Genomic DNA, 25,694 nt, shown 5'->3' with positions numbered 1-25,694 from the left:
AATCAGGCTGGTAACTCCACAACACCTGTGCGTATTATTTTTGAAAGTAACTGAGATTGAATAGGTACAGCCACCTAACTGGGAAGACAAGGCGGCTACAGCTGTTTTGGACAATATTATTATAGGCATCCTTTTTTGTGACTGGGTTGACATTGTTTTAAGCCAGTGGTTCCCAAACTTGGCAACTTTAAGACTTGTGGACTTCAACTCCCAGAATTCTCCAGCCAGCTCTGCTGGAGAACTCTGGGAGTTGAAGTCCACAAGTCTTAAAGTTGCCAAGTTTGGGAACCACTGTTTTAAGCCAAGGATGAAGTCTTTTTTTTTTTTTCATGACTGGATACCACAGTTAACAGCAGGCAGATTGAGAAGGCAAAACGAGTTAATGCGGTACTTTTGCTAGCGGGCAGAAAGTTTAAACCAGGGCCCGTTCAAAAGCAGATGCTGCAATATGGAAGGAGGAGATGTTGCAGATACAAGCAGGAAGACACGGTGTTAAAAAGTATAAGTATAACCTTTATTGTCATTGTACTTAAATACAACGGAATTGGCTAAAATGATTGAGATTCTTTCCCTCAATGCCCTCTGAGTCAACAAAAGGGCAAAACTTGTATGAAACTTGTCTTGTATGAAAGATAATGAAAAGTGCCCTCGGGTATCTTGCTCTTTCTCCAGGAAGTTCAGCTGTGGTCATTTAATCTTGCATTTTTTTAAAAAAAGGAGCAGTTAAGATTCTTAATCTCATTTTTTCTCTGCTACTTATCGGAAGGTAGCCCTGCAGGTTTACAAGGTTTCAGTCCAAGTTTCTTTTCTTTTTTCTTTTTAAGAAAAAGAACGTAAATCGACACTTGGTAATACTTGGGAGAAGCAAAGAAAGGAAGATAAGTTTTTTGGTCATTGAGATGTTTCTCCTGTGTGCATATATTATAGCATCCTCTACACCTAAGTGGTTTACAGAGTTAGCATATTTTCCCTAACAACCTGGGTCATTTTACCACCTTGGAAGGATGGAAGGCTGAATCAACCTTGAGACGGTTAGGATCGAACTGCTGGCAGTCGACAGAATTAGCCTGCAATACCACATTCTAACCACTGCGCCGCCACAATTCTTATAATCCAATAACAACAGCAGTTAGGCTTATATACTGCCTCGTGGCACTTTCAGCACTTTCTGGTGGTTTACATTGTCAAGGCATTATTTGCATATTGCCTCCAGCAATCTGGGTCCTCATAATGCCAACCTGGGAAGGAAGGAAGGTTGACTCAACCTCAAGCCCTGTCAGGATCAAACTCCAGGCAGTGGGCAGAGTTTGCCTGCAACACTGTACTTTAACCACTGCGCCACCAGGGCCGTAGTCAAAAGTATGAAGCTAGCATTTCAGAAAACACAGTTTGTAGCAGTGCCTTTAGACCCCACTGGGATGGTAGGATTCTGGGAGGCTGTCCATCCTGTCTACGAATGGATATTTTCTGATCTGCTATGCCCATTTGGGTGGGCATTTTGTGAGGGCACCAACCATATGATGTGCCCTGCATCAAAAGGTTTGCCTACTTCTGCTTCAGTGTCGAATCGATCTAACTTGGTTTAACCAACCATGGCATACTATAGCACTCAAATTCGGTTACCGTACATTTCTTCGAACCACCCCCAAAATCAAAAGTGGAATATATATCACAGATAATGAGATATAAATGAACACGTCAACCCTCTTCCAACCTACATTTTATTAGGCACTAGGATTAATTCCACAGCATTGATTGAATATTGCACAATATGAATAAGCAGCCACTATATTACATTCTTCCTTTTTAAAAAAACAAAAACAAAACAGACCTTCATTCTGAACAACAACAGTTAAGAAAAATCAAACTTTTATCTCATTCATAGTTGCAGTGAAAAGTTGTTCATTGTCACATATAAGTCAGGACTCATTCTTAAATAATCATTTTAACATTTATATATTTACATCTGGGTAGAACCATTAAAAGACCAAAATAATAATAAATTGGCATTGGTCTACCAGCCTTCCCCATTTTTCTTTATTCCATCTGTATTTCTCAACCTTAGTAACTAATATATGTGGACTTCCAACTTACAGAATTCCCCAGGCAACAATTCTGGGAGTTGAAGTGCACCTATCTTAAAAGTTGTCAAGGTTGGGAAACACTGTTCTATTCTAATTTCTTCTAAAAATTTCTCAGCTACCGGTAATGGATTCATTGAGTTTCAATAGGGACTTAGATTTCCTTTCTTTAAATTTGTAGTCAATCATTGTTAAGATCTACCCTGTTAGCTATATTTCAGCTTAACAGACAACTATCGTGAATTAGACTACAACTTTAGACGGTGACAATAAAACCTCAGGCAACAACTACTTTTCCAGTTGGGCATGTTCTTTAGTGTCCTAAACTCCTAAATTTCACTTAAGGCACGGCTGTCAAACTCGCAGCCCGGATGTGTCATGTGCTGGCCCCGCCCGGTTTAGCGCAGGGGAAAAAAGTCCCGATATGTCATGTGACGCCATTGTGATGCCGCGAGTTTGACACCCCTGACTTAAGGCATAGTTAAATTACCTTTATCAACCCTTTGGAATGCATCTGGATATCTCCGTGATCGCCTCCTGCAACATACTTCCCAGCGTCCAATAAGATCGCACAGGGCGGGCCTTCTCCGGTTACCGTCAGCCACACAATGCCGTCTGGTGGCTTCCCGGGGGAGAGCCTTCTCTGTTGCTGCCCCGGCCCTTTGGAACGAGCTACCACCTGAGATCCGGACCCTCCCCACTCTCCTGGCCTTCCGTACGTCTGTTAAGACCTGGCTGTTTCGGCAGGCCTGGGGCTGTTGAGCTTGACTGAACTTCAGCCCCATTATAATTGAGTGCATGTTGTGTTTTCCTGTTTTAAACTGTATTGTTTTGGTGTTTTTAATCTTTTTAATCTTTTAATTGCTTTTATGTAAGCCGCCCGGAGTCCTCCGGGATTGGGCGGCATACAAATCTATTAAAATTACAAAATTACAAATCTTTCCAGTGGCACTCAAGAAAAACCTCAGTCCTTAACACCAATCAGACCAAGGAGCTTACAGTGGACTATAGAAGGAATAGATCAGACATCCAGTCCTTGCTTATCAAGGGAGACCGAGTGGAGCAAGTGGCCAGTTTTAAGTTCCTGGGTGTTATCCTAAAAGAGGACCTGACCTGGGGCATCTCACATTGCAGCCCTGGTCAAAAGGGCCCAGCAGAGATGATACGACCTGAGACTTCTCAGGAAACAACAACTGAAGGAAAAACTGCTGGTGACCTTCTACCGCTGCACCATAGAGAGTATTTTAACTTACTGCACCTGTGTATGGTTTTCCAATTGCAGAGGGGCAGATAGGACAGCGTTCCAGAGGGTTAATGCCATTGCCCAGAGGATCGTGGGTTGCCCCCTCCCCTCTTTGGAAGAGCTTTATAGCTCCCGTTGCCTTAAGAAAGTTCAAAGCATTCTTAAAGATCCATCTCATCCTAGGCACCCTTTTTTTTTAACTATTACCATCTGGCAGACGGTACAGGATAATAAAAAACAAGGAGGAATAGGCTGAAAAACAGCTTCTAACCCAGGACAGTAGCTATATTGAATTCTACGGTGTAGTGCAATATCGGATTTCCAATTTCAATAATATAGGGTTAGGGTGTGTGTTTTTATTTTTATAGTTATAATGTACACGGAAGATGTACATTTAATTTCATGGTACCATGTCCAATTACAATAAAGTGAACTAAGCTAATTAATATCCTTCTCAAAAACAGCATTACTGAGCTATATATCTGCATGCTGGTTGGGGAATCCTGGAAGGTGAAGTCCACACATCTTCAAGTTGGTGAGATTAAGAAATACTGATTTGAAGTGAAACCTGGCAGGCGCTAAGGATTTGGTCTGCAAGCAAACCGGCTGATCTCTTTCCACACTCTTGATTACATTAGCATATTTCTCTACACATACACTGTTAGGAAATCTCTCCATCTTTGCTATAATGCTCGGCAGGTGTAGAAAACGATACCCGGTTACATCAGATCTTGCAAAACAGAATCTGCTTTTTCGATGGATCCATTCTGTGTTACTTAACGTCGCCAGGGCCAGGGTTGGTTTCAAGGTTGTCCTTGGGAGATTTCTTCCCACCACACATTGGGTGCCACGTAAATGGATGGCTTCTTTTGGTCATTGACGAGATGCTGTCATTTAGTGCGGGAAATTCTGGAAACCGCCATCCTATTCCATGTTCCATTTGGAACACCAGAAAATGCTAAATCTGGTTGCCCAGATAACCCTGTGTTGCGTCCATGGAAGGCTTCAATCATCATCTTCTTCTTTTAACAACCCTATAATCCTTTGCAGGGTGAAGTCTGAGCAACTGAATGGAGCTGAGTGTTTACCGGCCGGATGCCCTTCCTGTTGCCAATGCGGAGTTTTGTTCAGCAGATATATTCTCATTGTGCCGAGAAAGAGGAATATCTGCCTTATCTAGGATTGATACACAGCCTCTTGATTGTGAGGTGAGAGCTAAACCTCTAGGACACCGCACCATTCTCATGGAAGGCTTCAATGATAGGCCAAAAACGCTGTTGTTTGAAATTCTCTTGTGGAAATCTGGGTCTGGTTATAGAACAAACATCAGTATTCTCTCTGTGTTGCTGCCACCCTCCCAATTCCCAGTCCTGGGCCCGGACTGATGTTATTTATCTTTTTAAAATGTTGTTTATTTAAACCAGGGGTCTCCAAACATGGCAACTTTAAGACCTGTGGACTTCCAACTCTCAGAATTTCGGGGAGCTGCAAGTCCACAAGTCTTAAAATTGCCGTGTTTGGAGACCCTTGGTTTAAACCACCTCAAAGCAGAATAGAAAATAGGATTTTCAAACCTTAACACGCAGCCTTGCCACTACCGTACCCTGTTAGATTTATTCCTTTACCCCGTTTCCTTCCCATCGCCTGGCCGTTCAATAATTAATTTAAGAATTTGGTTCTGTGTAGATTGTCAACTCACGGTTACTAACTGGCCTACAACTCTGTTTCTCATTCATTGGGTTTTAAATTAAATTAGCAGGTGTATCTCCTTGATCGTGCACCATTGTGGCCATGCAGTTCTATTTACTTCTCCCCCTCAACGTAGGTGAGATGGTCAACCACGTGGCATTACTGAGCTCCAAATTCACATTTTTTAAAAAACAACAACAACAACAAAATCCTCAGTCTTTGCAGAACCATTCTGTTTGTTTCTCATGATAGATCCTAACAAAGCCAGAATCCGGGCAAAAGTTTGAAAGAACTCCGACAAACACCTTAGGCACATGACACTGTTCTTCAAAACTTTCCCGTCCTTGCGAGATGAACAACTGAAGCCAGATTTGAACGTTGTTGTTGTTGTGTTCAAGTCGGGGCTACTTCACCCTGGATTCCTAAAAGCGACTGTGAATTCACAGCGTCCATTCCAAGTCCTAGTACAATGAACTATCGGTACTGAAGAGTGTGAATGGAGTTGTCAGTTTCTTCTTAAAGGCAGAGGTGCCACTTACAGCCGAAGGGAGGCAGAGGGTGCTGGCAGCTTTCTGCCTGTTTTTGGTTCCCCAACTCAAGAAGGATAATTTAGGCGTCAGCTTCTTGGGTTTGTCGGTCCTCTCTTCTTCCATAGCCAAACATATAAGGGAGTATGTTTTCTGCATCCCCGCTGAATAAGTGGCACATTTGTTATGCTGTAAAGGAAAGAAGGAGAGAGAGAGAGAGAGACCAGCATTTTAAAAAAAAGTTTTAGTCAATGCAAAGTGGAAAGCGATGTTTAAACTATACAGGTAGTCCTCGGCTTACAATCACAATTGAGCCCCAACATTTTGTTGCTAAGCGAGATAGTGCACCTCTGCACCTCTATAACTGTCTGGTTTGGTTCTGCAACTCAAGACAGACATAGATTTCAGAGGATAATTAAAACTGCAAAAAAGAAACAATTGCTACCAACCTGCCTTCCATTGAGGACTGCACGAGTCAAAAAGAGGGCTGTGAAAATATCTACAGACCCCTCACATCCTGGACATAAATTGTTTTGATGCTATAGGACACTGCACACCAGAATAACTAGACACAAGGACAGTCCTAGAGGAGATCAACCCCGATTGCTCTTGAGAAGGCCAGATCCTGAAGATGAAACTCAAATACTTTGGCCACCTCAGGGGAAGGAAGGACTCATTGGAGAAGAGCCTCATGCTGGGAACAATGGAGGGCAAAAGAAGAAGGGGATGACAGAGAATGAAGTGGCTGGATGGAGTCAACGAAACAGTCAGCGTGAGCTTAAATGGACTCCAGAGGATGGCAGAGGACAGGAAGGCCTGGAGGAACATTGTCCATGGGGTGATGATGGGTCGGATATGACTTCACAATTAATGACAACAATGAATATCTTGCAGTTCTGATGGTCTTGTGGTGAAATTCTGTTTCCAGCTTTACTTACCAAGGAAGGTCCATATTCTTGACAGCTGATCACTTGGATCTCAATCTTTTGCTCGCTCAAATTCTGGAGTTTTTCCAAGACGTCCCTCGTCCCCAACCATTTGCAATCCGTGCCTTCAACAGCAATTACCGTGTCTCCTTCTTTCAAACCTGCCAACTAAAAAAATATTGGGCATTCCTTAGCATTAGTTATAAAGCCAGGCAGAATCTGGTAACTTCCCTTACCAGCTTTAATGGTCCAGCTTCACCACGGAAACCAGATTAAAACAATAAGGATTTTAAGTTCCTATCTCTAATCAAATAGGATCTGTTGATTTCAATGCAGTATTAAGCCCAACCACTCAACCAATGACGTGGCAATAAACTCCATGATGCCTAGTGGGACTTAATTATGAATTAATAGGTTCATGATTTCATTAATAAATCATCTTGGTAATGTGCTTCTATATTGTGTTGTTAAGCCCTAATTTTTCCCCTTAGATTTGGTTTAGCATACTAAATGGACCTAGCTTTGGGGTTTATTTGCTACTCCAAGGTTAAGCAGTCTATGGTTTACTGAGATGTATAAACTCAGTCTTGAAGAAGTTAACAGAGGAAGAACATGATGTGGCCTGGTCTGATGAGGGCTTTGGGGGGGGGGGATGTGCCAGTTGTCAGCTGCCTTCAGTTTCAGACATCAATGAGTCAGATGAACAGCTGGACCCTGTTCCCAGTGTGCGCATGCGCAGAGATGCCAGACGAAAGAACAAGGGTCGACTTGGGAGTAAGGCCACAGGTGGGCGGTGAATGGCCCCTCCCACAGGAAATAAAAGAGGAACGAAAGGGGAGTGGAATTTGCAGGAGACAATTAGTTCATTCCTGCATTCTTGCCAAGTATTGCAGCGTCTGAAAGATATGGGCCTGGCCACTCTCCAAGCCTGATAAAAGTCGGTAATTGTGAACTATCTTGAAAGACTGTGGGCCAGGACGTTAGGAATTCACTGTAAATTAAATGAAAGGAATTTATTGTGGCGAGGACACAGCTTCGTGCTGCTGGGGAAGCCTAGGTCAGAACACACTTTCATTGTGGACAAGGCACATTAGGGTGCAGCTATAAAAAATATACAACGTTTAAATTGTACCAATCCAAAAGTGTTATGAAGTATCCCAGCTGTCTTTCAGATTACGTTTTACAATAAACTCTACTTTTCAAACTCATTCAGTAACAGCAATATCAGGGAGGACATGCAGTGATGGGATTCAGCTGGTTCGCACCTATCCGGGAGAACCGGTTGTTAACTTTCTGGGCAGTTCAGGGAATCGGTTGTTGGAAGAAATCTCCTTTTGTTTCTTTCCACTTTACAGGGCTAATCCTGTAAGGAAGGCAGGAAGGAAACATCCTGGTGTTGTTTCTAGCCTCATCTTTATTGCCCTGCTTACAGAAACTGCCTCTCCCATTAACCACTTATTACATTGTAACAGCTAAGGCGAAGCACCCATCGAGGTGAATGACGTTGAGTTGGCCACGCCCAAAGGGTCACATGACCACCGAGCCCCGCCTACCCAGCTGGTCATTAGGGCAGAGAACCGGTTGTTAAATTATTTGAACCCCAAATCTCAAATAGCAAAATAAAAGCCCGTCAAAGAAAGGCAAGGCGGCTACTGGATTTTTCTGGTGAGAAGTGTGAGAAGAAAAGTCCTTTGATATTAACCCTTTCCACTCTGAACAGCTCTACCAAGAGGAGCCTCTGGGTTGGGAAATGTCTACTTACTGCTGCAGGAGAAGCTGGGTCGATGCAGTCAATCTGTACGGGCGAGCCCCCTTTCAGAGTGAAACCCAAGAGGCCGTCTTCACAGTTGAAACGGATGGCGCGAGGGGGAGACCACCTCTGCTTGGCTGAAAACACTGCAGGTGGGCCCTGAGACACGGAGAGCAGGGGAGTCAAATTATCCAATCCACACTTTGCAAAAATGTTCATGTAGATTACAGAGAGCTTCCCTCCCTACCAGAATTCCCCTAGAACAGTGTTTCTCTGTTATATATCCAATAGTCTAAACTATCCTAAAGGGCCAGCAACAGTCTATGCTGCGCCCTGATTGGCTGGGACGCAGCATAGACTGTTGCTAACCAGCCAGTGTGTCCTGATTGGCCGAGGTACTGCATCAGCAGTTGCTGTGCAGTACTCGGCCCCTGATTGGTCCTTACTTGTTTCAGTCCTAGTATAAATACCGAGGCGCGATCTTGGCTATTTTGAATCGCTGTCATCTTCTGCTCATAATGAAGATCTTCTTCCTTGCACATCCATGGCTCCTGCATTTCCATCCACCCAATCTTTAAAATTCTCAACCTTGGCAACTTGAAGATGTCCGGACTTCAACTCCCAGAATTCCCCAGCCAGCGAATGCTGGCTGGGGAATTCTGGGAGTTGAAGTCTGGACATCTTCAAGTTGCCAAGGTTGAGAAACACTGCCCTAGAACAATCATGGCGAACCTTTTTGGCACCGAGTGCCCATGCACGTATGCGCACTGGAATGCCAGAAACCCGAAGACCAGATGGCCAGCACACACAGCTGATCTTCGGGTTTCCTACACGCACATGTGTGCTGGCCAGCTGGTCTTGGTGCACGCCGTACCACTGGAAGCCCAAAGAACAGCAGGCCGGCATGCACATTCCTGTTTTGGGGCCATTTTCAGACTGTTTTTTAAGCTTTTTTTCCAGGGCTGTTTCAAGCCGTTTTTGGCTTGAATAAAGGCCCCAAAACGGCCCAAAAATTATCTGAAAAACGGGGCTGTTTTTTGGCCATTTTCCGATGCTCCAGGAAATACTAACCTGTGTGACGGAAACCAGAAGAGGAGCTGGGGACGGTGCACGTGCCCACAGAGAGGGCTCTGCGTGCCAGCTCTGGCACACAAGCCATAGGTTTGCCATCATAGCCCTAGAACCTTTCGTGTTTTCTTCTAGAAGTTAGTAATCTTCTAGCCCAACCCACTAGCTCAAGCAAGAAGCCCGTTCAGACAAATGGTTGTCAGCCTTTTCTTAAAAACCTCCAGTGTTGGAGCACCCACAACGTCTGGAGGCAAGTTGTTTCATTGATTAATTGTTCTAACTGCTTGGAGTCATACTACGGATCGCAGACATTTTGCAATCCCTAGTAATTGGTCCATACAGCATACCTAGCCTAAAATAGAATGAATTTTAGAGGGAATTGTGTTCAGTCCATAACTCTCACCATCATACTTGGATTAATTTATATGCTCAACATGGTTTCTCGAGCAATTTCAACCGAACTTGGTACACAGATGGCTTACTCTCTGGTGAAAAATATTGTGGGAGTAACACCCCTCAGGGTATGTGTTAAGATACAGCCTGTTGTGCCTTAAAATGGCTTCTACTGTACGACTGTAAAATGGCTTCTACTGTACAGCGCAGTGAAGTTGCCATGGTAATAGCTTCAGAGTACTCCACAAGGGGTCTCCCTCTGGTAAGGGGGAAAATCCAACATTAGAAATTACATTTGATCTGGACATTTCCCCCCTATAAATAAATACCTGAGCAAGGCCGGATTATTGGCTAGTAATCTTTACATGCGTGCCTATTTAACCACCTTAAATGAAGATAAACCTTAACCTCATGTTCATAAGTAGACATGACCCACTGCTAGTTTGCAGGGAGAAGCCCTTCCAAGCAATAGATTTACTGGACCCTCCCAAGCGATAGAAGCTGGACCTTATTTTCATAGCTATTTTAATTCCAATGCAAGAAGGTATTCAGACACATTAAGGGCAATGTGTCATAGTGACAGGAGAGTAGGTAGCTTCTAACATACCAGCCTTTCGAAGAAGTCTCTCACTTTCACGTTAGAGAACAGAGGAGGAATCAGTTCTAATTTGTGATTTGTGTGCGCTGGAATAAAAGCAAAGCAAATAGATTTATTATTTTTAACCACTTCTGGGAAGCTCACAGCAACATGGTGGGTTTTTTTTTTCTTTCTTTCCCCTCTCCCACTTTCTTAGCAGCTGGGTGAAATGGCATAGCTTGAAGATCGCCGCAAAATCTTAAATCTTTGAGGATTGTTTTCTCTGTAGCTTTAGAAGCTCAGCAATCTTATCCCTTCCAATGGGAACTAAACCTTTATCCACTTAGAATCTGAATCTATGGTGATCCAAAGCCCGCGATCACCGAACCAGTTGTTAAACTGGTAGGATCACAACACTGGATGAAAGACAGACAGACAGACAGACAGATAGGGGAGGGCTGGTGCCTTTGGGTTCGTGCTTGTACGCTTTGCTGGCGCAAGGACAAGATAGCGAGTGGGACCTTGTCAAAACGTTGCCAAGATACTCTCAATCTTACATGGGAAAAGACCGATAGATAGATAGATAGATAGATAGATAGATAGATAGATAGATAGATAGATAGATAGATAGATAGATAGATAGATAGAAAGGCAGGCAGGCAGGCAGGCAGGCAGGCAGGCAGGCAGATGATATAATGTAAATTGGGGGACAGTAAGACAGACATTCCCAGGGGTGGAGGTGCATTCCTGAAGAGTATAAGGCAATTCAATCCAGATATTACGTGTGAAAGAAGAACAGTGAAGACAGCCCCACCGAAATAGTTCCCAGAGTAGATAGTAGATGCAAATAGTAGAGTACTCCCTCTGGCCAGACTAGGTGTAAATCAATACCTGTCATTCTTGGTTTTAGATCTAAGTATCTAAAAAGGGATTGACTTCCAGGTCACCCCAGGCTGAAAAGGACTTACAAAGGATATTCGGTGCTGGCACCAAACTAAAGAAGTCGTCTTTTTGCTCCTGTTGGGTATATTTGAGAAGCGTCCGCTTGTGCGTGACGGACAAAATCTCTTGAAGGATCTCTATATTCCGGAGCTTTGTGCATAAGCTACACACCCTTAAGGCTTCTTTGTGATAGAGGAGGGCTTTGTGCAAATGAAGTCTTCCTGGAGAAAGAAAAAAAAATGAATGAATGAATGAATGAATAGGATGGATTTCTGCACCATAAAAATCCTGGATTGTTTAAGCCACAACAGCTCTGCCCATCAAGGATCATAAAGGTAAAGGTTCCCTTTGCACATACGTGCTAGGTGTTCCCGACTCTAGGGGGCGGTGCTCATCTCTGTTTCAAAGCCAAAGAGCCAGCGCTGTCCAAAGACGTCTCTGTGGTCATGTGGCCAGCATGACAAAACGCCAAAGATGCACGGAGCGTTATTACCATCCCACCAAAGGCGGTCCCTATTTCTCTACTTGCATTTTTCACATGCTTTCGAACTGCTAGGTTGGCAGAAGCCGGGGCAAGTAACAGGAGCTCATTCTGTTACACGACACTAGGGATTCGAACTGCCGAACTGCCAACCTTTCTGATCAACAAGCTCAGCGTCTTAGCCACTAAGCCGCCACGTCTAATTTGTCTATCCAAATTAATTATGATTGTCTACAATGACAGTGTTGTTTTAACCCCAACAAGGTTTACCTTGGCTCAGCTTCAACTCCCAGTTGGAAGCCATGCTGGGTGGGGAATTCTGGGTGTTGAAACCCGTGCCTCTTAAATTTGATGAAATTGAAAAACACTCAGTACAGAACAAGCCTTTCTTCCCAAAAGCATAGATTTCACCAGTTTGGGGGAGATAAAATGACATATCCCGAAGCAAAGAAACACCTGGAGCTTCTAATCCATGATTTTATCGACCATGCCTACTTGGATGATAGACCTGAAAAAGAGTTTACCCTTACCTAGTTGTTTACGCTGGCTTCTATCTCTTAAGACGGCTAAGGGTGTCATTCCTTCTGGCATGTGGTCATACAGCTGGCAAAAAGCCTTTTCCTGTTGATCTTCATCATCGGTCTGATGTACTGGGGTTCCAAGAACAAAGGAAAGAGAAGATAAACATTGGTTTACTTTCATTTACTGTCCAGGTGAGATGCCTCCAGGCCTGATGAACCAAGAATAACACTCAATAGCAACCACCAACTCCAGAACCTGTTTTTCTTCTGGGATTATGGCTTCTCATGTTTCAGTCTGTTCCTGAAGATGTTGAACATTCAGTTGCCCAGAAGTGATCTTTTCAATCAGCAGGTTAAAAGGTCTCAACCAGAACACCCCAAGAAAAATAAGAGCATCAGGGAAGTCTACTTGTGCCTAATTCCAATGTATTTCTTATTAAGGGAGGGAACTTGTATTGGTTTTTTTAGCTTTTAACCATTTTTGACAGTGTGAACTTTAGAGAGACGGGCTCCACAATTCACAAGAGTTGCAGGACCTGTTTGTGCAGTGGGCTCCAAAAAGTCAAGATTGTAGCCTGAATCTCATAATCAAAGCTGCCAGATTTAAAAAAAAATTAGGATCTCTTCCCCCTGTGTACTCCCCAAATAGAAATGAACGTGTGTTGTGGCCCGCCAGCAGGGCTGGCAGCAGATTCGGACAGTGAGGAGGTTGGGGAGGAACATGGGCCAGTTCTGGAGTCTGGGGAAGGCTCTGAGGAGGGCTCTGTGTCGGAGGCAGAGAGGGGGACAGATGCCAGTTATCAGCTGCTTTCAGAGTCAGACATCAGTGAGGCAGACGAATAGCTGGAGCCTGTTCCCAGTGGGCGCATGCACAGAGTTGCCAGACGAAGGGAACGGCTAAAGAATAGGGATCAACTCGGGAGTGAGGCCAGAGGTGGATGATGAATGGCCCCTCCCAGAGGAAATAAAAGAGGAGCGAAAGGGGAGTGGAGTTTGCAGGAGACAATTAGTTTGCTTAATTGGTTCATGACTCTCTGAGATTCCTTGCCAAGTTTTGCAGATATCGGCCTGGCAGCTCTCCAAGCCAGATAAGGTCTGTGACTGTAAATCCTCTCTCGAAAGACTTGGTTGGATGTGAATAAACAGAATTCACAGTAAATTAATAAAAGGGTTTTTTGTCAGGACCAAGAGTTTGCTTCATGCTCTTGGGGAGCCTCAGTCAGAACAATATGGTATATTTTCAGAATGGTTCCATTTCTCCAATAGAGGAGACTATTTGCAGCTCAGGGTTGAAATGACATGTCCTTGGTGCTCTCTGGGCTTGGCTGTTTTCTTACTGATGTTTCACTGCCCAAACACTACCACGCACTGATGCCGTTACCTAGTTTGGGTAACGAGAGGTCTGCAGGAAAACAATCGTGCTCAAAGAGCACCAAGGACTCCTCATTTCTTGGTTCACCGATAGGTAGGGCCAACAAATGTACAAATCTGGCAATCTCCTTACTCTGGTGATCGTTCAGCATAGTGGCAACAAAATAATGCGCCAAAGCTCTGAAATGATCCGATTTGACTTCGGCCAGCTTTGACCAGGAGTAAGGGATGTTCTCTTTGACTGGCGCTTGACTCATTGCGGTGTCCACAAGCATGTACATCTCTCCAACCTTAAAAACAAAGCACAAGAGAAGTATGAGCTACTGACTCTACATATTAAAAGCTCACTCAAAGGCACTCAGTATTGGCGCTGATCAACAGTTATTGGAGTCTTTACTTAAAGATGCACATTGTTCTCACAAAGGATAACAGAAAGAGAAAGAACTTTAGCAATAATGACAGACGATCTTGTTTTCCTCACAGACGAATCTAAAAGGCCTAGAATAACTTCTGGAAAGAAAAGAGCCTTTCTAAGCCTCCACTGCTGAAACAAGCTGTGGTCTTTTGATCCACCATGGAGGGGAGGTTCATTAGAGCAGGGGTCACCAACCTTTTGGACCTCAGGAACCACTAAATTCGTATTTTTAAATCCTACGGACCACTAATACAAATTAGTGATGGGATGGGGTCCTTCAGGTATGTAACATGGCCGCCTATTAGCGGAGAGAAGCACCCAGGGTCAACCCTAGCTTTGCTGCCCATTGCAGCTAGGAATCTCAAATACAGCCAAGAATGAATGTTTGTCTTGTAGCCAACTCGGGCGCTAGATCAGCCCCCTGCAAACTCCGTTTCTCAAGGAGTCCGGCTGAAGTTTCGCGCACCACTCCCTGAAGCGCCTGGACTCCCAGGGAGGCAGGGAAGGGCTGGAGCTACTAAACAGGTGGCCAAGCTAAGTGCCTGAAGGACCCTGTCAGCTAGCGGGAATAATTGCTTTGGTGGGACCTATCGGCCCAGGGGCCGCAGTTTGAGAATCCCTAATTTAGTGCAATATAAAAAACACAAAAATGCAAAGATTTTTCTGCGGAGCACCAAAATTTTCTCGCGGACCACCAGTTGGTGACCACTGCATTAGAGCGTTACAAGACACTCTTCTGCCTCCCTAGCATCCCATAATAGGAAAAGCGCCATTTCTTTTGATTCTTGGAGGGCTATTTCACAGGGAATCGTCGTATTGTCCCGATGTCAGCAAACGATAAAGGCAGGCGTACCACTCTGCTCTCACGCGGCTTACCTTCGCAACTTCCTGGGCCATTTTTATAAGGGTGAAAAATTCATTCCGTATCCCAGGAAGGCAGATCTGTTCAAAGATGCACTCCTGAGCTTGAGCGAGCATCATCTTGACCAGCACACTCAACATGGCAGGGCTCATGTCGTAACTTGGAGTGTGAGTAAAAGTTTCTTTTAGATAGTTTAGAACGCCTGAAATTGGGGGAAGAAGCAGAAAAGAGGATTCATGGAGCATCAGTTCCGCAATCTCAGGGAAACACAATGGTAGTTGCATTTAGCCATTCATTTCTCATTCTTTAGATTAGATGTCCACGTTTGGGTCACCCAACTGTTATTGAGGTGATATGCCTTGGCAATCCCTGCAGCCTTGAAAGGGTCTCAAACGGAGCGTTTGGACGCTGAAAACACGAAGCGCGGAGCCCAAAATGGTAACCCAGAACAGCTGCTTCCTTGTCTTACGGCTTTCGCGCTTTGCCTGCTTAACTCACTGGATCTCCCTCCAACGATCAGCTGTGCTTTTGAAGCTGTTTACCAGCCTCAACCAGGCGCGTGCTCACAACCAGTGAACTAATGTGCTGAAGCTGACCAGGCTAAGGATGCTAGCGAGATGAATAACTGGTAGTCAGATTTTTTTCTTCTTATTTTCCTCCCCAAAAACTAAGGTGCATCTTATACTCCAGATCGTCTTATACTCCGAAAAATATGGTAATTCAGTTGACATGTGCTCTTGGTTTCCTATGAGTCACACCTTACTCTAAGAAAGCATCAAAGGAACCAAAAACAAGGCAAATAATGTTGGTAGATAAGTTCTAAGATATTTCCCTCCTTATCTCACTAGCATGCCGTGTTTATTATTCATGTTATGAATAATAAGAGGAAGTTTAGAGTCCAAAGAGGCCTGAATATGTGTGTGAAGATCTCAATGATTTTCAAATTCTTTGAAAGCAATTGCCAAGGTTCCAGTCCTGATTAAGAAAGATGGGGATCACATCTCTTTATTTTTTTTTAATCTATAATCTCTATTACGAAGCTGGCAGAATGACTTTCCTCCTGATCCTCTCATTCCACCTAGTTTCACTTCCAAGATTGAGTAGCAATCATTTGTATGTATGTATGTATGTATGTATGTATGTGTGTGTGTGTGTGTATATATCTATATATATATCTATATATATACCTATATCTATATATCTATATCTATATATCTATATATATCTATATATATATCTATATATCTATATCTATATCTATATCTATATCTATATCTATATCTATATCTATATCTATATCTATATCTATATCTATATCTATATCTATATCTATATCTATCTATCTATCTATCTATCTATCTATCTATCTATCTATCTATCTATCTATCTATCTATCTATCTATATATATATATATATATATATATATATATAAAGTCACAACCTCTGGTATGCCCAAATATGGGAGGAAGTTCACTACTTCCATTCTCTGTCCATTGGCTCGTCACAAGAGACCATCCAGACAGAAACCCAATATTTTTACTGTTGCCTTTGTTACATATGTGTTGTGTTTGTGCTGATAAATACCAGGTTCGAATCCCAGTAAGGGTATGGCTAGCTGATGAGAGCTAAATAGCTTGAAATAGATCTATACTAGTCTCCCTTTATTTATTTATCAGCACAAACACAACATATATGTATGTATGTATGTATGTATTCATTCGAATCCCAGTAAGGGTATGGCTAGCTGATGAGAGCTAAATAGCTTGAAATAGATCTATACTAGTCTCCCTTTATTTATTTATCAGCACAAATACAACATGTATATGTATATGTATCCATCAATTCCATCGTCAGGACAATTGAGAGTAAAAAACCAAAAGAAAGGGGGCATTTGGGAAATGGAGAAATCTCTGAGCAACTCTGTCAACCTACGCTGACCACTCTCCGACAGGGGAACGAAAAACTCATTCAGGACTGTGACAATATGACGAATCTCTCAGCAGGCAAACTTTGCCAGGCCAAACCAAGTTGGACCTAGTTCAAATAAATTCCACACAAACCAATTCTTTGGAAACCTGAAAAAACAAACATTTGCTGAAGCTTCAGATCCTTAGTAGCGTTCAGCAGAGATCTGATAATTTTAAAAAATGCATTGTTCCCAACTGGTTTGTCAAGTTTTATCGGCAAGATTTAATTACACGAAAATGGCTAGCTGCCCTAAAGCCTGCTGCAAAGTCCCCCTCTCTCTCTCACCCACCCACCCACCTCACATTCAGCTACCACTTTGAAATTACCCTGAAATGCAAACTCAAGGCAACGTCAAATCTTTAAGGAAGCCCATCGTGCCACACTCCGGCCCACTCTTGTCAAATACTCATGCATACAAACAAACAGCGGGTTTCTGTGGGAAAGGGAGCGGTTGAAAATCTTAGTGAGACTGCATTGTTTCCACTCCTATTCCAGACAAAATGGAGCCTTGTTTGGTGTGAAAGAATTTCTGTTGGGGATCTCGAAGAGGAGGTAGTTGTGCTGACCTACGATAGGTAAAGGTAAACGTTCCCCTCGCACATATGTGCTAGTCGTTCCTGACTCTAGGCAGCGGTGCTCATCTCCGTTTCAAAGCCGAAGAGCCAGCACTGTCCGAAGATGTCTCTGTGGTCATGTGGTTGGCATGACTCAACGCCATAGGCGCACAGAACGCTGTTATCATCCCATCAAAGGTGGTCCCTATTTTTCTACTTGCATTTTTGCATTCTTTCAAACTGCTAGGTTGGCAGAAGCTGGGACAAGTAACGGGAGCTCACTTCGTTACGCGGCGCTAGGGATTCGAACTGCCAAATTGACGACATTTCTGATCGACAAGCTCAGCGTCTTAGCCATTGAGCCACCACGTAGCCTATGATCTACCATGATAAGCTATAAATGGAATAACCGAGCTAGAAGGGACCTTGGAGGGCGTCTAGTCCAACCTCCTGCTCAAGAAGAAGACAATAGCAATAGCAATAGCAGTTAGACTTATACACCGCTTCATAGGGCTTTCAGCCCTCTCTAAGCGGTTTACAGAGTCGGCATATCGCCCCCACAGTCTGGGTCCTCATTTCACCCACCTTGGAAGGATGGAAGGCTGAGTCAACCTTGAGCCGGTGAGATTAGAACCGCTGAACTACAGATAACAGTCAGCTGAAGTGGCCTGCAGTACTGCACCCTAACCACTGCGCCACTTCGGCTCTTTTCTTGGCTCGACTCTATACCATTCCATATAAATGGCTGTCCAGATTCTTCTTATAAGCCTCCAGTGATGGAGCACCCCCAACTTCTGGAGGTTCATTGGAGGTTCATTGTTCTCACTGTTAGGAAATTTCTCCTGAGTTCTTTGTTGGATCTCTACTTGATTAGTTTTCATCCATTGCTTCTTGTCTTGCCTTCTGGTGCTTTGGAAAATAGGATGACACTCACTCTTCTTTGTGGCGGCCCCTCAAATATTGGAACACTGCTATCGTGTCACCCCAAGTCCTTCTTTTTTCTAGACTGGGTAAAGGGAAAGGTTCCCCTGGCACATCTGCTAGTCATTCCCGACTCTAGGGGGAGGTACTCATCTCCCTTTCAAAGAGCCAGCGCTGTCTGAAGACGTCTCGTATATCATTAAATGCCGGAGGCGAACAGAACCCAGTTACCTTCCCATCAAAGGTGGTTCCTATTTTTCTACTTGCATTTTTGCCTGCTTTTGAACTGCTAGTTTGGCAGAAGTTCTCTAGGCTAGACATACCCAAGTCCTGCAACTGTTCTTCATATGTTTTAGTCTCTAGCCTCTAATCAGATTTGTTACTCTTTTCTTCACTCTTTCCAGAGTCTCCAGTTAGCATTGTAATTTGCAAACCATGGTTTTGCAAATTACAATGGTATGGTTCATCCAGCATGCTAAAATAAACCTGGACCAATCAAAAATAGGAGTAAAACCATTTGAATCCGATCAGTGATTGGGGATGCTTGCAAATATGGGTAGCCTTATTAGAAAGATCACCAGGTGCCAGGGTTTTTTTAGATCACAACTCCTTTAACAAAATGTTTTTAAAAATCTTAGATGGGGGGAAAAAAGGCATAAACAAACCTCAGATAACAACCAATTCTGCCATTTCTTAAGGATTTGAGAAATGTTTGTTTTATTAGTCAGAGTCTATAAAAGAATATTTGTTCTTTCACCATCTGGTCTTTGACAAGGCCTTCCTGTATGTTTGTATACTCAGGGTTGTGTTTATAGGCGAAAATCTTAGCAACAATCTTTCCTTCTGTCCACAAAGGTCTATGGGCAGGGTTTGAATGATATTGCATTACCTTTATGATAACTGAATTCTCAACCATATCCCTTCTTTTCCTCCCCCCACCCCCACAAAAAAACTGCCGAAATGTTTTCTCCAAACTCTTTTTTTTCTTCAAAAAATTAGTAATTGTTTTCATTAAAGATTCTTATCTGGTGGTGATACTAGTGTACCAGTGGTGGGTTTCAAAAATTGTTGGAACCTACTCTGTGGGTGTGGCCTCCTTTGTGGGAGTGGCTTACCACCCATGTGACCGGATGGGAGTGGCTTGCTGCCCATGTGACCAGATATGGTCGGTCCAAGTAGTATTCAGAAGTTAGTGGTTAGAAGCAATCGTAAAGCAAGATATGGAATTAAAACCAGAAATATTTTGTTGGCTATTTGAAAGGGAGTATAATATATATTTAATTTTACACATGTTAGCAGCTGCTGGAATTGTGTTTGCACAACAGTAGAAAAACAGAGATATGTAAATGAATAAATATTACAATGGGCAGGAATAAATAAATTGACAATTAAAATCAAGAAGGCTTTGAATACTTTTTCATGTGGGATTGGTTTTAGCAATTGCCAACTAACGGAAACAAAAATTAGAAATCCAAAAGTATGAAAGAAAACACCACTTTTTGTAAGGAAAGGTCCCTAAAATGTATAAGGAAATATTACTAGATCATTATTAATGCATAGATAACTGCGGGACATTACACACCCACCAGTGGTGAGTTTCAAAAATTTTTGGAACCTCTTCTGTAGGTGTGGCCTGCTTTCTGGGTCCACTGGTGGAACCTCTTCTAACTGGTTCGGTAGATTTGACGAACCGGTTCTACCGAATAGGTGAGAACTGGTAGGAACCCACCTCTGTAGTGTACTCTGTATTCAAAACCATTTTACACAGTGGATGTGTAAAAAATATGCTGAGCTTGTTGATCGAAAGGTCGGCAGTTCGGCAGTTTGAATCCCTTGTGCTGCATAATGGAGTGAGCTCCCGTTACTTGTCCCAGCTTCTGCTAAACTAGCAGTTCGAAAGCATGTAAAAGTGCAAGTAGAAAAATAGGTACCACCTTTGGTGGGAAGGGATCAGCGTTCCGTGTGCCTTTGCTGTTTAGTCATGCCGGCCCCCTGACCACGGAGACGTCTTCGGACAGTGCTGGCTCTTCGGCTTTGAAACGGAGAGGAGTACTGCCCCCTAGAGTCGGGAATGACTAGCACTAGACTGCTTAAGCGAATCACTGCAGTTGTTTAGTAAAATGGTTGGCTCCCCATTGATTCTGTTTCTCAATAGATCGCAAAAGGGGGACCCCAGGACACTGCAACCGTCATAGAGATGAACCGGTTGCCCCCAGCATCTGAATTCTGATCACGTGACCATGGGGCGTAAGTGTGAAAAACATTATCAGTTGCTTTTGCCAGTGCCGCTTTTGCAACTTTGAGCAATCACTAAATGAACTGTTGTTAAGTCGAGGATTTTCTGCCTCTGGTGACTCGGGGTTTAAGAGCAATCTCATCCTTCCACTTTATTTTGCAATCCGTGAGTTAGACGGTTGTCTAATCTGAGCACACACACACGGATATTGCTGAAAATCCACAGAGGCAGGGAGGCCACTGTGTAAGATTGCACAACGGTGTTCCAGACCAGAAAAGATTTGCAGATGCCTGCAAATAGCAGGGGTGGGGTTGGAGTTGAATTGTGAAGAATGGAAAGCAGTTAATAACGACCCAAAATTATCGAGGATTTCGAACTAATGTAAGTCATTAATTCCCAACAACAACATTTGCTCTAGCTAAACAGCCTATTTAAGTGCCTTCCATAAAATTGACAGGGAGGAGGCAGAAGGAGTTAATAACAAGTTTTGAAAAGAATGTTTTCACACAAAGATGCAGACATTCCTTGCTATTCTTGCTTACAGTTCTTTGGGCGTTAATTCTGCCTTCCTTGGATGTCCAAAGAGTGTGAAATTAAGCTCATGTGACCCGGAACAGAGGAAATCACAATTGCAAACAAGAGGATTAAAGCTTATTCAATCTCCAGGCATTTCTTTAAGGGAGGGGCTGTGGGGAGAGCACAACACCGCCCCCCCTTCTCGCTCCTTACCTGCCGCCTTCTGAAAAGCGCTGATGGCCTTTTGAAGCCCGGCTCCTGTTTGCCGATTGCATTTTGTACCGATCTGTGTGTAGAGAGCTCCGATGTTAAATAAAATGCTGGCTTTTTCCAGCAACAAATTCTTCTGGCAAACGGGGACGCCTGTGAAAGAGTCGTACCTTCAATAAAAACCAGAGAGAACATAAATGTTAACGACCCAGTGAAGGAAAGGAACTGGGAGGAAAGATTTCCTTTACAATGTTTTTACGATGTCATAAAAAAAAAAACCAACCCCGAACAAACGTTCTTTTCTTACGATTCCCAATTTAGAGATGCCACACATGCCATCACGGGACTAAGCCATCTTTGGTTTAACTAGGGTGGGCTGAATCAAACGGTCAACGCAAGCCAGTGGAACCTACTCTGTGGGTGTAGCCTCCTTTGTGGGAGTGGCTTGCCACCCATGTGACCGGATGGGAGTGGCTTGCTGCCCATGTGACCGGATGGGAGTGGCTTGCCATCCATGTGACCGGATATGAAATTATGAATTAGTACTTAGGTCGGTCCAAGTAGCTATTCAGAAGTTAGTGGTTAGAAGCAATCATAAAGCAAGATATGGAATTAAAACCAGAAATATTTTGTTGGCTATTTGAAAGGGAGTATAATATATATTTAATTTTACACATGTTAGCAGCTGCTGGAATTGTGTTTGCACAACAGTGGAAAAACAGAGCTATGTAAATGAATAAATATTACAATGTGCAGGAATACATAAATTGACACTTAAAATCAAGAAGGCTTTGAATACTTTTTTCACGCGGGATTGGTTTTAGCAATTGCCAACTAACGGAAACAGAAATTAGAAATCCAAACGTATGAAAGAAAACACCAATTATGTAAGGAAAGGTCCCTAAAATGTATAAGGAAATATTACTAGATCATTATTAATGCGTAGATAACTGCGGGACATTACACACCCACCAGTGGTGGGTTTCAAAAATTTTTGGAACCTCTTCTGTAGGTGTGGCCTGCTTCCCGGGTCCCCTGGTGGAACCTCTTCTAACTGGTTCAGTAGATTTGACGAACCGGTTCTACCGAATAGGTGCAAACTGGTAGGAACCCACCTCTGACGCAAGCCCTTAATTCACAGAGAAAGAAACCCCTTTGTGATTGAGCATGATGTGTGAACCAGACCAACATTCCAAAGGTGCTTTTTCAAAAGGCAACTAGACTTTTTTTTGGTTTTTAATCAAACCATCAATCAATCAGAGTAGACCTTGGAAGGGACCTTGAAGGCCTTCTAGTCCATATACAATTTTAGACAAATAGCTGTACTGCTTTTCTTAAGAACCTCCAGTGATGAAGCACCTACAACTTCTGAAGGCAACTTCTGTTTCACTGGTTAATTGTCCTCACTGTTAGGAAGTTTCTCCTTAATTCCAGGTCTCTTCTCTCCTCGGCTTGTTTCCACTAATGGTTCCTTGTCTTGCCTTTTGTTGCTTTGGAGAATAAGTTGACTCCCTCTTCTTTGTGGCAGCCCTTTAGATATTGGGACACTGCTATCGTATCACCCCTTGTTAAACTAGACAAACATTCGATTTCAAGAAAACTCTTACCAAGTATATAAAATGCCCGGATTTCTAGTGGGTGAGAAGAAACGATTGTCTACAAAACCAAGCTGTACGTAATAGCTCATCAGCATCTCGACTCCAGATTCATCTCTGCTGGGCGTCCGGCAGGCCTTTGAATATATAGGACAGGTATTAGCTACAAAGTTGATGTGTGGCCCAGGTGAATGCTCTTAATTGATTGGAATTCAGGAAATAAAAACGGGGGTATTTAAGGGGGGCTTTTGGAGTAGCAATAGCACTTTATACCACTTCACAGTGCTTTACAACCCTCTGTAAGAGGTTTTATAGAGTCAGCCTCTTGCCCCCAATAATCTGCGTCCTCATTTTACCCACCTCAGAAGGATGGAAGGCTGAGTCAACCTTGAGCCAGTCAGGATCGAACTCCTGGCAGTCGGCAGAATTAATCTGCAATACTGCACTCTAATCACTTATTAGTGTGACATCTATTTAATGGTCTTCTAAGGGCCATCTGTGGCTTAATTATAGTACGTTTATTATATAAAATTATATAAAGTTATTTGTACTATATTTGTATATTTGTATAAATATTTTATAAGGGACGGGAGTTTATGGCTTAGAGGCTAATACAACTGCCTAACATGTAAAATAGCCCAAGTTCAAATCCCAGCAAGGGTATGGCTAGTTGATGGGAGCTAAATAGCTTGAAATAGATCTATACTAGTCTCCCTTCATTTATTTATCATCAAAAAATTATATTATATTATATATATATAATTTATATATATAATTTATAATTATATCTATATCTATATCTATATCTGTATCTATAATCTATCTATCTATCTATCTATCTATCTATCTATCATCTATATAGCATTTGTGCTGATAAATAAATAAATAAATAAAGGGAGACTAGTATAGATCTATTTTAAGCTATTTAGCTCTCATCAGCTAGCCATACCTTATTGGGATTCGAACCTGTGCTGTATTATATCTTAGGCAGATGTGTTAACCACTAAGCCACAAGGTCCTCCTCCTTATCATACACACACACACACACACACACACACACACACACACGTAGTTCTTGACTTACAACCACAATTGAGCCCAACATTTCTGTTGCTAAGCGAGACAGTTGTTAAGTGAATTTTGCTCCATTTCACCACCTTGCTTGGCACAGTTGAATCAGTGCAGCTGTTAAGTTAGTCATATGGCCGTTAAGTGAATCTGGCTTCCCCATTGACTTTGCTTGTCACATGGTCGCAAAGTGTGATTCCATGGCATTAGAACACTGCAACCGTCATAAATATGAGTCAGTTGCCAAGCGTCTGAATTTTGATCACGTGACCGTGCATGGATACTGCAAATGGTTGTAAGCATGAAAAACTGAATGGTCATTAAACGGACTGTTGTAAGTGAAGGTACCTCTTTGTCTGTTTGTGTGTGTGTATTCATTCATTCATTCATATTCAATTAACATCTCTGTTAAATTATTTATACAATCCTAGATGATTTCTTCTTGTTCAAATTATGATCTTATGATCTTTTCTTGTTCAGATTATGATTTTGGTACATTCAAAACAGTTGTTTTGAATACAACATTGCTGTTCCCATTCAAAACAGATTTTGGGTGCTGAAAAGTTTGTTTTCAGCTATCAAAAGAGTCTCAAAGGAAAAAGCGAGGAGAAATAATAATCATTTATTTGCGTATTAAATTTGTATGCCACCTGGCTCCCAATGATTGTGGGTGGTTTACAACAAATAAAACCATTATAACAAAATTAATTAAAGAGAAAGGAAGGAGAGGAGAAGGAGTGGTGGCCTGAAAACTAAATGCACTAGATATTGGGACTGTATTTCCCTTTTATTATGTTTAATTAAAATGAAAATAAAATAGGGACGGGCTCTTCCACTCCTTCCCCCAAGACTGTAAATCAAACAGGGCCTTCTCAAAACTTACTTGTCTTAAATCCATAAGATCTGCAATTTCATTTTCATATTCTGTACCATCTTCACTGTAGTGTTCCAGAATAAAGTCCTGAAAATAATTGAAACAATCCATTAAAATAATATTTTTTTAAAGTCTCCAAATTGCCTATTTGTTTCATTCAAGCTCAGACATAAATTAAAAATATCCAACATTCTGCCAAGAGCAACTGAAGAAATCTACCTAAAAGATTTATCCAGAATGACAGCTGTAGTTGAGAAGATGGATTGATATATAAACTGAGTTTCTTAGAAATATTTTATTCCATTAAACTTTAACTTTAACTTTTAATAGATTTATATGCCGCCTAATCCTGTAGGACTCCGGGATCTTAGAACTGTATACCCTCAAACTTGATTTAAACATCTGGACAACCACTGCTGCTTTTTTGTGAGAATCAGCTCAGAGAATAAACCTGTTTCTGAATGCAACAGAGAAGACAGAAAAATGAAGAGCTTCCATTGGAAAAATATATCTATAACCTGATATTGGAATGTTTCCATATCCAAAGGCATCAAAGTGATTTTTTTTAAAGTCTCATGCTGTATAAAATTTCCCAGGGAATTTACACAGCAACGTTTATGGGAAGCTAGGTTTCTAAACTTTAGAACAAGGGTTAGCAACCTGCGGCCCCCGGGTCTTGATTTGACCCCTCTGGTCTGAGTGCTATTGCTATTATACTGAAATTCCTCGGCATGAGTGTTTCTTAACACCTCCCAGCTGTTACGAACGCCAACTCTCAGAATTTCCCAACCAAGATGGTCATTGATGAAAATTCTAGAGTTGACCAACCTTGTTTACCTCCACAATTGGCCAGGTAAAAGGGGGTCATCTCAAATTCCAAAGTCTGCTGGGCTTGTTTGCTGCTA

General features: G+C 42.5%; 1 protein-coding gene across 1 annotated transcript in view; it reads right to left on the bottom strand.

Annotated features, from left to right (window-relative positions):
• Window positions 1-1,703: 1,703 nt before the first annotated feature.
• RHPN2 (rhophilin Rho GTPase binding protein 2) overlaps window positions 1,704-25,694 on the bottom strand; it is a 49,685-nt gene continuing 25,694 nt past the window's right edge. The window contains exons 5-15 of the mRNA XM_087729411.1: window positions 24,799-24,876; window positions 22,860-22,984; window positions 21,256-21,422; window positions 14,861-15,048; window positions 13,703-13,859; window positions 12,208-12,327; window positions 11,223-11,417; window positions 10,285-10,361; window positions 8,229-8,375; window positions 6,479-6,634; window positions 1,704-5,729 (exon numbers count right to left, since the gene is read on the bottom strand). Of these exons, the coding sequence (XP_087585537.1) occupies window positions 5,475-5,729; window positions 6,479-6,634; window positions 8,229-8,375; window positions 10,285-10,361; window positions 11,223-11,417; window positions 12,208-12,327; window positions 13,703-13,859; window positions 14,861-15,048; window positions 21,256-21,422; window positions 22,860-22,984; window positions 24,799-24,876 (1,665 nt within the window). The 3' untranslated portion in view covers window positions 1,704-5,474. The remainder of the gene's footprint in view (window positions 5,730-6,478; window positions 6,635-8,228; window positions 8,376-10,284; window positions 10,362-11,222; window positions 11,418-12,207; window positions 12,328-13,702; window positions 13,860-14,860; window positions 15,049-21,255; window positions 21,423-22,859; window positions 22,985-24,798; window positions 24,877-25,694) is intronic.

This window comes from Thamnophis sirtalis, unplaced genomic scaffold (assembly GCF_051295495.1).
Source record: "Thamnophis sirtalis isolate CommonGarterSnake01/CBP01778 unplaced genomic scaffold, rThaSir2_p1.2 scaffold_14, whole genome shotgun sequence".
NCBI classification, from domain to species: Eukaryota; Metazoa; Chordata; class Lepidosauria; order Squamata; family Natricidae; genus Thamnophis; species Thamnophis sirtalis.
The sequence above is the reverse complement of the archived record's forward strand: the minus strand, read 5'-3'. Positions and strand labels throughout refer to the sequence as shown.